General features: G+C 37.1%; 1 protein-coding gene across 1 annotated transcript in view; it reads left to right on the top strand.

Annotated features, from left to right (window-relative positions):
* The window catches only part of WDR11 (WD repeat domain 11), a 2,002,440-nt gene that overhangs the window by 1,871,424 nt on the left and 117,525 nt on the right, over positions 1-13,491 (top strand). Inside the window, exons 26-27 of the mRNA XM_044056072.1 lie at positions 3,420-3,517; positions 4,712-4,857. Coding sequence (XP_043912007.1) covers positions 3,420-3,517; positions 4,712-4,857 — 244 coding nt within the window. The remainder of the gene's footprint in view (positions 1-3,419; positions 3,518-4,711; positions 4,858-13,491) is intronic.

Here is a 13,491-nt window from a genome sequence, read left to right as displayed (position 1 = left end):
TTGTAAATAATTCTATATTATTTGTGAATATTGATTTGATTTATGCAGAACTGCATGTTGTGCACTGAACTTCAAGAATGTAACCACAGCATACCCTGCTGGAACATAGAAGATTAACTTAAAACTTCAAGAAAATAAGTTGAAATTAAGTGTTTTACGGTGTGCTATAAAACTTAGCTAATGCAGCAAGGCAACAGGATGTCTAGAGCTAGAAGTTTCTTTCTGTTGTTTTGCAGAAAAAGTAATTACTAAGTTTAAAATGTAAAGTGTTTTATTGCTGTATGACTTCCTAGCAGCTGCACAGTTCTGAAAGATATATATTTTTCACAGAGAGATGCTAAAAATGCTTATACCTTCTGTGAATGGGGGTAGCTTGGGAATTAGTCAGGTGACAAAAGGTGATGTCATTCAATCTAACCCAGCAGTAATATTTGATATTGATTTAAGGAATCGCTCAGAGAGAAACTGTGTGAAGTTTGTATTTGTCTTTGGATCTCACAACATCCACTCATCATCATCATCATCATCATCAACATCTGCACTTGCCTTGCTATAATAGTAAGCAACTAAGGAAAAGTAATTTATTTAGATATAAATAGGAATATAGTAAAGATTAGTTTAGATGTTTTCAATATTTATTTGAGACTGTCCTGCAATGTTGTTTTAAAATATTTCCTGTGATTCTGAACTTTGTAGTTACTGTGTTGATTAAGTATTGTCTTGTTCTTTTATTATTTATTATTTAGTTTATTTAAATAAATTTTTGTGGCTGGTTTGTTTAGAGATATTTAAGCTCTTAGAGCATATCTATTTGGTGACACTGTATAGGCCACTCCAATAGCATTACTCTTGGTCACACTTACCATTTGGATAATAGTAACATTACACAGTAGGACTGGTCACCCATTGTAAGGGCTTTAAGTAGCTGACACGTAGGGGTTGGTGTTAGTGATAACTACCTTACAGTATGGGCAGAAAGGGGTAAAGCTAGTAAACCTGTACCAGCCTTCCCCAGGTGTGTGTGTGTGTGTATGTGTTTGTATATAAATCAAATCTCAAAGTGTGTGTGTGTGTGTGTGTGTCAGATACTTGGACAGGGACACAAAGCAGTGTTTGGACAGAAAGGGTGCTGGAGGTCTTGGCTTGACCCCTCAGCTGAGATCTTAACCCTATAGCTGTGCCAATAAGGAGTCTTATTGGGGATTTGGAGAAAGAGGGAGAAACCAGACCCAGACTGACTGTGATCTCTGTGTGTTGTTAAGGGAAATTGTACTTTACTCTGTGTGTACTTGTCATCCTCCCATTGTTTATGTCCCTCACTGTTGCCAGTGGTGAGGATTGAGGCTCCTTGATTACTAGGCCAGTGCAGGGACATCACAGATACATTTCTTGCAAGTAGAATAATTATGTTCTAGGAGAAGAGAACTGTCAGTAAACATGAGGCAGTTGCTACACTGTGTCAGTATGCCCATGTTGACCGTGCTGGCAGGAGACACTGATGGGAATTGTCCAAACATAGTGTTCCAAATATTTAGGTGGACCTATGGTGAGAGGGTTTGATAGGGATTTGCGCACACTACAAAACCCTTCTTAAATGTAAAGTAACTGGCCTGAAGTCCAGTTGCTAAAACTAAGATGCTTAGAATAACAGATACATTTAATAAGGCTACTAACAAGCAGTAATAAATGCAGTAGAATAAAAGCACTTGAACACTTAAGAGCATGCAGAAAAGCAAAAATAAGGTAATAACGTAGGAAGAACATAATTACGGTAGAAGCAGCTGAATAAAGTGTACATTTTTTTAATCTGTGGCTTTTTGGAAAGGGGTGGATTCTAGAAGTGTTCTAGAAGCAGCAACTTGGTCATCCGTGCACATTTTTACAAAGCACTGCAAACTAGATTCCTTCTCCAGATGTAAAGCAGACTTTGCTAGGGCCAGTCTCCAGTGGCTCCTTGACTCTCATCCTTCCTTCTTCCAGTTGATATGCCCATATTGATAAGGCTACTGCAGCAGTGATAAAATGATGAACATAGTACAATTTTGTTAGTAAACTTACCGTAACAGTAGATGTTGGAATGATTACTACTGCTGCAGTAGCCATTCCCTCCCTCATCATTGTTTAGGTTTGTTTTTGCTACCAGGGTGAGACTTTTATTCTTATTTTCTAGCGTTGACTTCTTTCAGGGCTCTAACCTCCTTCTCTCAGTTTGCATGACATCTCTGAATAGATTGGCACCCAAACCACTCTTTTTCTTCAACTCTGCTTGTACTGGTAATGGTTTGGGTGGGTGGAAGGTGCCCTTAAGCATAGTTAGCTAGCCAACTGTTGTATCCATAGCAGGATATACCCCATATACCCAAGGCCACTGCAGCAATGATCATTTGAATATCAACTGTTATGGTAAGTTTAGTTACTCAGCTTTAATTTCTTCATAGCAGACTGGTTTGATACATATTCTTGTCTGGACTAATCTGTTTCCCACTGTCTGTAAAGCATTTGCATTCTTAGACTTGTTACATACTCATGACATTTTAAATGAACACTATCTTCTGTCATTATATTTAATTGGCTGTGAAAGAGTGTGCACTGATAAAGTTTGTCATTATTTTTTAAGTACTTTAAAAAAAATCACTAGTTTATTAGCCAAAAATATGGGTTCACATGGTCTGAAACCTAAAGCTAATTCTTCTGTAATGTCTGCTTTTGTTCAGTAAAACGTATTGCTTCAACGTTCTGTCCCATTGTCCACATTAATAATAATTTTTGAAGACAAAGTTTCAATAGTACAGCCTTAATGATTTTGAGTACAAGCTTACATTTTAGCATATATTTTATTTTGTATTGTAAAGCCATCTTGCTGGCACAGAGACAAGGCTCCATCTGTGTCATCAGAAACTGGTTTTAGGAATATGTTAGAGAGTTGTCAAGGAGTTGAAGGGTTGTGTGCTGCTTTCTAGATAACCTGTTGGTGCTGTCTTGTAGCCTTACAAGCGAAACACTTTTACAGTAGGAGAATTGTGGCAGACATCCTGTGTGCATTTTATTGCAGCATGTATAGGCTTGCCAGGTGAGCACCATGCTTCTTGTTGTTGATGACCTTAGCTAGCTGTTGCATGGATGATAGTTACTGTCCTTTAGCATTCCCACTGAAGCACCACTCCCCAGATTTCAGCAACAGTGGCAAAAAATGCTGTCTGTCCTGAGAATTTGAGGTAGATGTCTTGATGAAGGGACTGCCCAGTATCATTGGAAAGGAAGTTAGAATGACAGATGTGGTATGGCAAGGTGTCATTAGATGCTTGATAATCTGGGGAAATCAGATTATGAGCATAGTGATGCATTAAAAAATCATTCTTCCTCTTTTTTCATTAGCTAGAGAAGAACTTTATCATTGTTTAATTTTTTTTCCATTTCAGAGGGAGTGCAGTTGTTGTGCTTGATAGACAAAGCTGCTGATGCCTGTCGTTATTTGCAAACATATGGTGAATGGAATCGTGCAGCATGGCTGGCAAAGGTAATAGGTCTTATTTGCTCATTTAACATTTTGAAATATATGACACACTCTCACTGTGTGTTGTGCTTTTCATTAATTTTCAGTTTCCCTATTTCTGATATTTATTACAGGACTACAAAATATATAGGTCTGCAGTGTGAAGTTGCATGCATTCTCTATTGTTTTACAGTTCTCGAACCAAAAAAAAAAACAGTAAAAAAGAAACTGTCAGATCTTAGCTGTGTGGTATAGAGGAATAACACCCTAATTTTACCAGAAGATCTTTGTTCAGTTAGTGGTGCAGGAGGCTATAAAAGCTAGGCTGGGAGGGAGTTAACCAGCTGATGCCGATTAAGACTTCATGAGAAGAGAAGGATTTCCTACTTGTTGCAGTGCTGATGCATGCAGGAGTCTGGTGGTATGGATAGTTTGGATAGACTGTGTTAATGACTGCACGGTAAGTTAGGGAGAGTGCATATATACACATATTGCACTAGAATAGCAAAGACCGCAGAAGTCACAGATTGCTTCAGGGTAGGTTGGTGGAATTGAGTGCGCCGCATGAGTGATAACTCGCTGTCATTGGCTCATCTGTCATCATGACAGGAAACAAAAGGTATGTTGTCTACCACCCTTGCCAGGAAGTAAGTTCAGTCAGGGAGTGAGTGGTTAGCTTGTCACCCTGACTAGAAACAAATGAGTCCAAATGAGTCAGTAGGTTTGCTGAGAAGTTTAGCGATCAGTGAGGAAAATGAAAAAAAAAAAAAAAGAAAAAAAGAAAACCACTATGAAACATTGAGAATATCGCCAGCAATATACTATAGAGCTTTTTAGTAATTTGCTGTAGTACCAAAGGACTGTTTTTAAGTTTGTCTAAGTAGTTGCTCAAGTTGCTCACCACATAAGTAGATTATTTTACAAAAAAAAAAGCAATGTCATCAGGGACTAATAAATCAGTTACATTGACAGTGTTTTAGCTAATCACTTTTTTATCACCTTTGTTATGGTACTAACATGGTTCTAACTATGGTTCCAGTGCCAAGCATAGTTAAAACTGGAGCCTTAAGTCCTGATTGTTGATGAGTACAAACTTGCCCATCCATACTGTTGTAAGCACATAATTTTAATTTTACTATAACAGTTAAGTCTCTTGGTTCTTATTCATTTTTCATATATGATTCTTCTCATCTCTTCTGTTCCTTTTTCTTTTCAAAGGTGCGTTTAAATTCTGAGGAGTGTTCTGAAGTCTTAAAACGCTGGGCGGAGCATCTCTGTTCACCACATATCAATCAAAAATCTAAAGCAATCCTGGTGTTCCTCTCCTTGGGAAACTTCACAAAAGTGGTTGAAATGTTACGCATGTGAGTTAATTGCAGTATTATTTCAATTCTTATTTTATTTTAACTGATGTCTTTTAGTCATGTTCATAATACTTGCTGATAATAAAAGTCCATATTTACACCGGGCCTGTCACCCATGTCCCTTATGGACAGGTAGCTTATAAATGCCTTGCTCTGAATACCCTATTTGAAAACAGAACATCATTACTCTTTGTAGAAAACTTGGCTAGGCTTAGAAAGGACCCCCCCCCCCCCCGATCGCTAGCCTAGTAACAATCTATGAATGAACAAATACATTTTAAAGTTCCTTCCACTTTTAAAGAGCGTCATATGCTGCTGCTGTTTCTTAATGTATGCATGACTCATATTTGCTCCCTAGTTTTGTGGGGTTTTTAAGTATAGATAACTGTAGACAACAGGTTTGGAAGTGGGTCAATTCCAATACCTTCCCTGTCTCCATTGAACCTGCTCTCTCTGGCTTCTCCTAACACTAGCATCCACACTTCCATCTCCTTCCCCTCTTCACTTCCTCACCTGTATAGGTACTGCAGTATATGCACCAATATGACTTTTGAACTAATTGCAAAGCGTACCCCCTTTACAATATACCAGCTTGTTGCCTTTGTTACTAATAATCTACTTTTACATTATTAATTCACCTGCATCAGATAGCCTTGAAAATATTTGTAAATGTATGTACTGTAAGGTATGCTTGTCATAGTGCTATATTCTTGTTCTAAATTGTCATATTAACTTCACTGGATGTATGCCACAAAGACACTTCTGTATGATCGAGCTTCAGACAGAAAGAAATGGTTTGGGGAATGTAAAAGATTATGTATGATTCTTAGCTGAGAGACAGACAGTTGGTAGATGAACTCTCTAACCATTGTAGGTTATAGAGGGACAGTAATTTGTTCTTCCACAATGGCTTGTGGCATATCTAGATATCCTATTGTGTGCTTACTGTAGCATGTGTTAGTGATAGTCCATTAAATAGAAGAGTAGTAGCAACACTAACTTTATTGAAAAGCCTTCACTTTACATAACCTGTCATGCTTCTGATTGGTCTTAGTGACAGCATTCTTAAAGTCAGAGTCAAAGTAAACTTTATTGTTGATCAGATGTACCTAGCAGTGCCAGTTGAAAGAAATGCTGTTGCTTAGTTCCAGTGTAAGACATAACATAACATATAATTAGAGGGACAGTAAGAGAGAGATTTGCATACAGTAATAATTAGGATACTTGACAACACATAAATTTATCACATATTGGACACAAAGTTTCTCTTAGGACGAAAGCGCCTAATCTGTTGTTTTATATTGGAGTAAAGTATTGGAATAAAGTAAAAGTTGAGTCTATTAAGTCCGTTGGTAGAAACTGCTGCTCGACACAATTCTTTTTGCGCAAACCAAATGATGAAGTCTTCGGACGAATAGCGGATTAATAAATTTGGTTTACGCTAAAAGAATTGCTTCAAGCACCTGTTTCCACCAGTGTACATTTCTTGTTTGGTTGCTTCTCTCTGGTTCCTGGTTGTTTTGTTTTTTCGTTGTCCATTAAGTCCATTACTGACTGTTTGCAGTACCTATTTGTTGGGTTAGTTGTTCTGGAATCACTACACATTTTTGTTTTTATAGTAAGACATTAGACAATATTATACTAGTAGGTATTGCACAGACTATACCATTGTGATTTATGTAGAATATTGCATATCCACATTATTAGTGTGATAAACTCCGTTCATATTGTACATATGTGGAGTGATGACTCACTCCGGCTATTGTACTAATAGTAATAGAAGAGATCGGCTAACTGTTCCAGTTGTTAAGCAGTTGCCAAATAGTTACTATAGACTGTATACCACAGCCTGTGGCATATTGATCCTGTTATCTACTGTCATGCCTGACATTCTTCACATGAAAGTTGGGTTTTAATTGATTAAAATTAATTTAAAATAGCTAATAACAGGCAGGAGTTTTCCATGCATTCGTTTTTCTTTATTGTTTATGTAAGAAAAATGCAGGATAGTACAACCTGCTTTCAGCAGGTTTTAAGTAGCAGTAATACTTGTTTTCTCTGTTAACAATATTTTCAGTAAGGATGTTAATCATTTAGGAAAATTAAGGAGAGTTTATTATACATGTTTATATTAATCTAATGCTTATGATTATTAGTGAGAATTTGTCATGAGAACATTTGCAATTGATATTAAACTGTGAATTATGTAAGAAATTCAAGTAGAGTTAAAGATAAGATTGCACATTTGTATAACATCTGTGTTTCTCAGGTAGTAAACTTTCTCTCAGTATCTGTTCTGATGCATAGTGAAGTTTAAATGGTATAGAAATATTGCATTAGAGGAGGGTGGTAAATAAAAGGGAAGCAATGGAGTAGTGAAAAAATGTAAGAAAATATAAAATTGATTTATAAGTAGAATATGGTAAAGTGGAGCCATTTCAATGAAAAATAAATTGAAAGAATAATATCAATAATTAACAGATGTATCAAATAAAATGTTAGGGCTAGAATAAGGTGAAGTATAACAATGTTAGTGTACTGTAATGTGAAAACATGCTATAAAAGGTTAGGTTTCCTGTTTTTCTTTGGCTGTTGTGATGTTTAAAACGAAGCAAATAAAGTCCTCTTCTGTTGTTTGGGCCATTATGGGGATAATAGTAATTGTTATTGTTGATGTATTGGCTGATTCATTGGGCCATCCTTTCGGACCATCGCGGAGGGACTCAATCCACTGAAGCAGCAAATACAACAAGAACAACAATGGACTGAATAACAAAAGGGGCAATAACAACTGAAACCAGAAAGAGAGATCAACTACACAAGTTCGCAGATGGTTGGTAAATCATAATTAATACAATCTGACTCCACGGGTACACTTTCTGTCTTCAAATTCTTGAATTTTAATACTTTCAGCTATGCTGATATTGTGATAGGGCCACTACATCACAGTTTGTTTGTCAAAAGATTTATCTTTCCCTGGATGCTCTGATTTGGCATCTACTTTACTAGATTTCTAGTTACCTAATAGAAATTTCACTTTTTTTTTTTTTTTGGAAGAACAAGGTGCAAATCACATCACTAACAACATTTTCAATAGGAAAAGCACCTTAAATCCACACCTCCATCATTCCATTAACCTTTTCAGAAAATTGTGAAAAAAATGACCTTCACAAATAAGTACTTTAAAAGCCTAAGAACAGTTTTTTATTCTCACATCGGCTGAATGACAACTCTTAATCATGTAACAAAAGTTTGAGGCTCATTAAAACAAACAAGGATCGGGGGCTTGTTATCATGGAAACTTTACATTATGTGGGTAGAATGATGTCAATGCTAATGGACAGTGTGACCGAGACATGGTTTAAATCCACAGAAAGTACTCCAGCAGTGCAAGGCTTCAGTGTCTTCCACTCATTTAGACCATCAGCTCCATAGGCATGGAAAAAAGGTGGAAGAGTCTCATTGTATATTAGCAACTCTGCGTTGGTTAAACAAGGTGATGTGTGGAATTTGTATATGTGCAAATCACCAAAGTGCCATAACATATCCTAGCAGGTTATTATAGATTTTCCAAACGACACAAACATCTTACAAGAGGGTCAAACATAGACAAATGCCTGGTGCTAAAGTCACAGGCTAAAGCTCAATGCCAGTAAATGCATTATAGTACTTTTTGGGAAAACTGTCATGTAGGCTAATAACTCCATCAATAAGACACCCCTAGGAGTTGACCTGGTAGTCAGGAATCTGGGAACATGAGTAGATAGCAATCTGGCCTTTGACCAGCGTGTAACCAAGGTAGTAAAAAATAATTTTACATCACCCAACATATAAGTAAGGGCATGCCATCCAAGTCCAAGGAGGTCAGAGTGCCACTTTATTCAGCCCTTATCAGACCCATCATTGAATATAATTCTCCCTTCGGCATGCATCTGACCAGATATATGCAGAGGTTCCTTACCAGGAGAGTCCAGGGTTTAAAACACATTGTCCTGTATGGATTGCCTTTAAAGTCCTATCTCTGTAGTCTGTCTCCTAGAGGTTACTGAGTGGCAATTTATGCCTGGCATACAAGGCATTCTTGGATGCAGCTCTGATGGACTTTTTGCACTTCCACAAAATGTACAACATCAGAACCACTAAATCCAAGGATTGAAATTTTGCTTGTGACATAAGTAAGGGATGTTAGAAAGAAAGATATGCATCTCAGAGAATCTCCATGCTCTGGAACAGACGTCCCATCCATGTGAAGCAGGTCCATCCCTAACCCAGTTTGTGTAACCTTGACCAATGGATCTGAAATTGGAATTCACCCTGGGTCTGTCCCTCATGGCTTTGATAGGCAAGGGCAGAGAGTAAGTCCCAAAGTAACATCCCCCTCACATAAACTTTAGAAACTTCCTAACATACCTCCTCCTAATAAACACCCATAATGCAAAGGGATGCAATTGCATTGGATTGCATGGTTAGGCTTATTAAGGCCCTGGTGGTCATTAGCCTAGTATATACCTATGCACTTGCATATGAAGTGTTCACCAAGAATTGGATTTTTGTAGCTTATAGTAAATTTGATATTTTTTTGAATTATTTATTTTTGAATGGTGCCATTTCTTCAGCTTTATTTTCTTTCTTAAAAGTTGAGCACCCTATCATTTGTACTGTCTTCTGGGTTCCAAAGATTCAGTCATATCTGGTTGATCACATTATCTGTTGTACTGGCTGTGGGTTCCAAGACTGAGCTCCTCTCCAAATTTCTTGATGATAAGCTGAAGAAATTATTTATTAATTCTAAGCACATTTTGAAAGACTGTTGGAATTCTTCGCATCAGATAAGACATAAAGTACAACAGTAACTTTCATTTTGTTACCCTTGCTGTAAAAAAATATATTTATTGTAGTTCTGTATCACACTGGACTTGAATGGTTTGATGAAATAGTTAAGAACTGCAATTTCATTAGCAACATGTATGTTAAAATAATTTCAGAATTCATAGAAGTTGTGTTATTGGAAGAGGAGGAGCAATTGACTACACAGAGACACAACTGAAGTGCAACCCCATAGCTGCTCCAGTGATAAAATGACAAGTCAGAATAAAAGAGCAAATCCAAATAAGAGAGTGAACACGTTCCGATAAAAAATCTATATAAAACTTTAACACAAAGAAATGGTAAGCACTTTCGCAATTTACAATTGCCTCTTCAGATCACATTAACAGCAAAATAAGATATCATCTAAGTAAATGCTTTCTACTAATTAATTAAGCTCTAAAATCAACCAGTAGCAAGTAGATACAGTCCATGTTGCTAGGATATGTGCAATCACATGGGAAATCACAACACTCTAGCCATTCACTCATAAAAACTGCCATTCACAACAATCCATTTCAGATAAACATAGTATATTTATATCAATATATACGAAACAGTATAAAAACTAATGGTAAAGCGCAGGTAATAACTTGCAAAAATAATCACCTTCTTAACCTCTCCCCTTTAAAATGGGCTTCAGAGACACTTGATCATTTAAGCCTAGCCCTCGATATGATCTAAACTTCAAAATCCAGCGCAATTCCATGCACTCGGTCTCATTAACTAAATCTTCCATTCTCGTACCTTTCTCAACTACTTCTAAGACCAAAAATTTGAACCTTTGCCCCTCACCCCTCTCATTCATATGTCTGGCGAGTGCACTATAGTTAAGATCTCTACATGAGCAATAGTAATGATCCCAAATGCGTTCACAAAGGTGTCTTTTTGTCTTCCCCTTGTAGAGTGTTCTACATAACATACAATGAGCTAGATAGAATAAGTTTTTGATATAGTAGTCAGCCTCTACTTTAAGACGATACGTTTTACCATCATCCAGGTAAAGAAAAACAGATGCTTCATCTATAAAATTATAGAAAGAACACCCCTTACATTTCCTAGTACCTAATACACCGCTGCTAACTTCCAACATTCCCATCCCCTTAGGATAATGTAACCTTCGTTTTAGTGACTTTTAATTGTTATACCCAAATCTAGGTTTAGGTCCTACTAACTTGGCAGTCTCCTCATCTGTGTGCAGAATATGCCAGCTCTTATTGATAATATTCCTTAGTTCTTTATCATCACTACTATAAGTTAAGCAGAATGTTATATCATTATTCTGCTTCCGTTCTTTATTCCAGCCTCTAAAAGCAGTGGAAAAGTAAAGTCTGCCATAACTTGTCCTAGATTGCCTTTAACTTACAAGCCCTGTTTATTTAAAATTCTTTGTAACCCATATTGGTGAAATCAGTCTTAACCAGTTCCAAACCATGTTCAAAGTATTTCTTCCTAACAAAATGCCTAGGTGTTCTTAAGGCTTTTACCTGAACTTTACCATTGCTTTTATACTGTTTCTTTGTATATATATATGTGTGTGTGTGTGTGTGTGTGTGTGTGTGTGTGTATGTATATATATATATATATATATATATATATATATATATATATATATATATATATATATATATATATATATATATAGATTTATGAGTGCATGGATAGTGTTGTGATTCCTCGTGTGATTGTGTGTATCCTTTTGGAAGTTAACCTGGGTATATTAAGTACTAGGAAATGTAAGGGGGTGTTCTTTCTGTTAATTTTATAGATGAATCCTCTATTTTCCTTAATCCGGATGATGGTAAAACGTATTGTCTTAAAGTAGAGGCTGATTGTAATACCAAAAACTTAGTCTGTCTAGCCCATTTTATGTTATGTCGATCTTTCTATGTGGGAAAGACAAATACGTGAACGTGAATGCGTTTGGGATCATTACTGTTACGCATGTAGAGGTCTTAACTATAGTGCACTTGCCAGACATATGAATGAGAGGGGTGAGGGGCACAAGTTCATGTTTTTGGTCTTAGAAGTGGTTGAGGAAGGCATAAGAATGGGGGATTTAGTTAATGAGACAGAGTGCATGGAATTGCTCTGGATTTTGAAGCTTAGATCACATCGAGGGCTAGGCTTAAAAGATTACATGTCTCTGAAGCCCATTTTAAAGGCGAGGAAGTTAAGAACTTGATTACTTTTGTAAGTTATTATCTGTGCTTTACCATTGCTTTTATACTGTGTGTGTGTGTGTGTGTGTGTGTGTGTGTGTGTGTGTGTGTATACATATATATATATGGTTCTACCTGAGATAGCCGACAGCTGATTTCACCGACAACTAATTTGCGAGCGCCAGAAGATCGACAATCCGGAAGACCGACGCTACGGATCAAAACACCGACGCCGAGGATACTGACTTGGAAAAAGGCTGTGTAAGTATGCGGTGGTGACGGACGTTACGGTGCGAGTAAGGTAAGTGTGGATATTGACGGTCTGTGGGGATAGGGGTGGGTTTAGTGATTTAGGGTCAGTGCGCGGGTTAGGTAAGTGTGCGGTAGTGATAGTGTTTGGGTTAGGGGCGGGTTAAGTGAGTTAGGGTTAGGGCCCGTGTTAGGTAAGTGTGTGGTAGTAGTATTTTTTGGGTTAGGGGTGGGTTAAGTGAGTTAGGGTTAGGGTGCGGGTTAGCTGAGTGTGCGATAGTGAAGGACCTTAGGGTAAGGGTTTGGGTTAGGGTTGTAGATAGTTGTGTATGTGAGGTTTAGTGTGGGTTTGTGAGGATTTTGGTGTGCTTGTGTTGTGTGTGTGGTTTTTGGACAGGGGATGTGTTTTGTTAGTTGATTGTTGTTATTGTGGTGTGTGCAGCGTATGAGGTTTCGTGTTTGTGGATCGTCGGTTATTTGATTGTCGGGCATGTGAGGTTTCGTGTTTATGGTTTGTCGATTATGTGGTGTCGATGTTTGTGTTATCGGTGTTTTGCAGTGTCGGTTATGTCAGGTAGAACCATATATATATATATATATATATATATATACAGACACACACACACATACACACTATGTTTATCTGCAATGGATTGTTATGAATGGCAGTTTTTATGAGTGAATGCGTAGTGTTTTGATTCTCTGTGTGATTGTGTGCATCCTGAAAACATGGAATGCCTTTACTTGCTATTGGTTGATTTTAGAACTTAATTAATTAGTAGGTAGTATTCATTTAGTTGATATTTTATTCTGCTGTTAATGTAGTCTGAAGAAGCAATTGCAAATTGCAAAAGTGCTTACCGTTTCTTTATGTTAAAGTTTTATGTAGGTTTTTTATCTGAACATGTTCACTCTCTTATTTAGATTTGCTCTTTTATTCTGACTTGTCATTTTATCTCTGGAGCAGCTACGGCATTCCACTTCAGTTGTGTCTTTATGTGGTCTTTGCTCCTCCTGTTCCAATTTTATTTGCGTTACCACACAGTTAATTTCCAGAGATATTCAGTTCTGAAACTGTGTTATTAAACAACTCAGTTTTTGTTGATGAGTATTACAAGCAACAAACAATTGAAAGGTGTGGCAGTGGGGCTGCTTGTGGCTCCATTTTTGCCAATGCAGTGCTTTTGTGGTGGGAAAAGAACTGTATCTTTGAACGTGTGAATTTTAAACAGTGTCTTATTTATTTTAGAGTTTTGGATGACATTTTTAGTCTTTTGATTGGGACTGTTAAACAGTTTGGCAAAATTCTTGGAATTCCCTTACACTGTTAGCTCAAATTAAATCAGTTTTTGGATGT

The sequence above is a fragment of the Protopterus annectens genome, chromosome 14.part0, assembly GCF_019279795.1.
Source record: "Protopterus annectens isolate FY-2018-M chromosome 14.part0, PAN1.0, whole genome shotgun sequence".
Taxonomy (NCBI): Eukaryota; Metazoa; Chordata; order Ceratodontiformes; family Protopteridae; genus Protopterus; species Protopterus annectens.
This window is presented reverse-complemented; position numbering and strand designations above follow the sequence as displayed.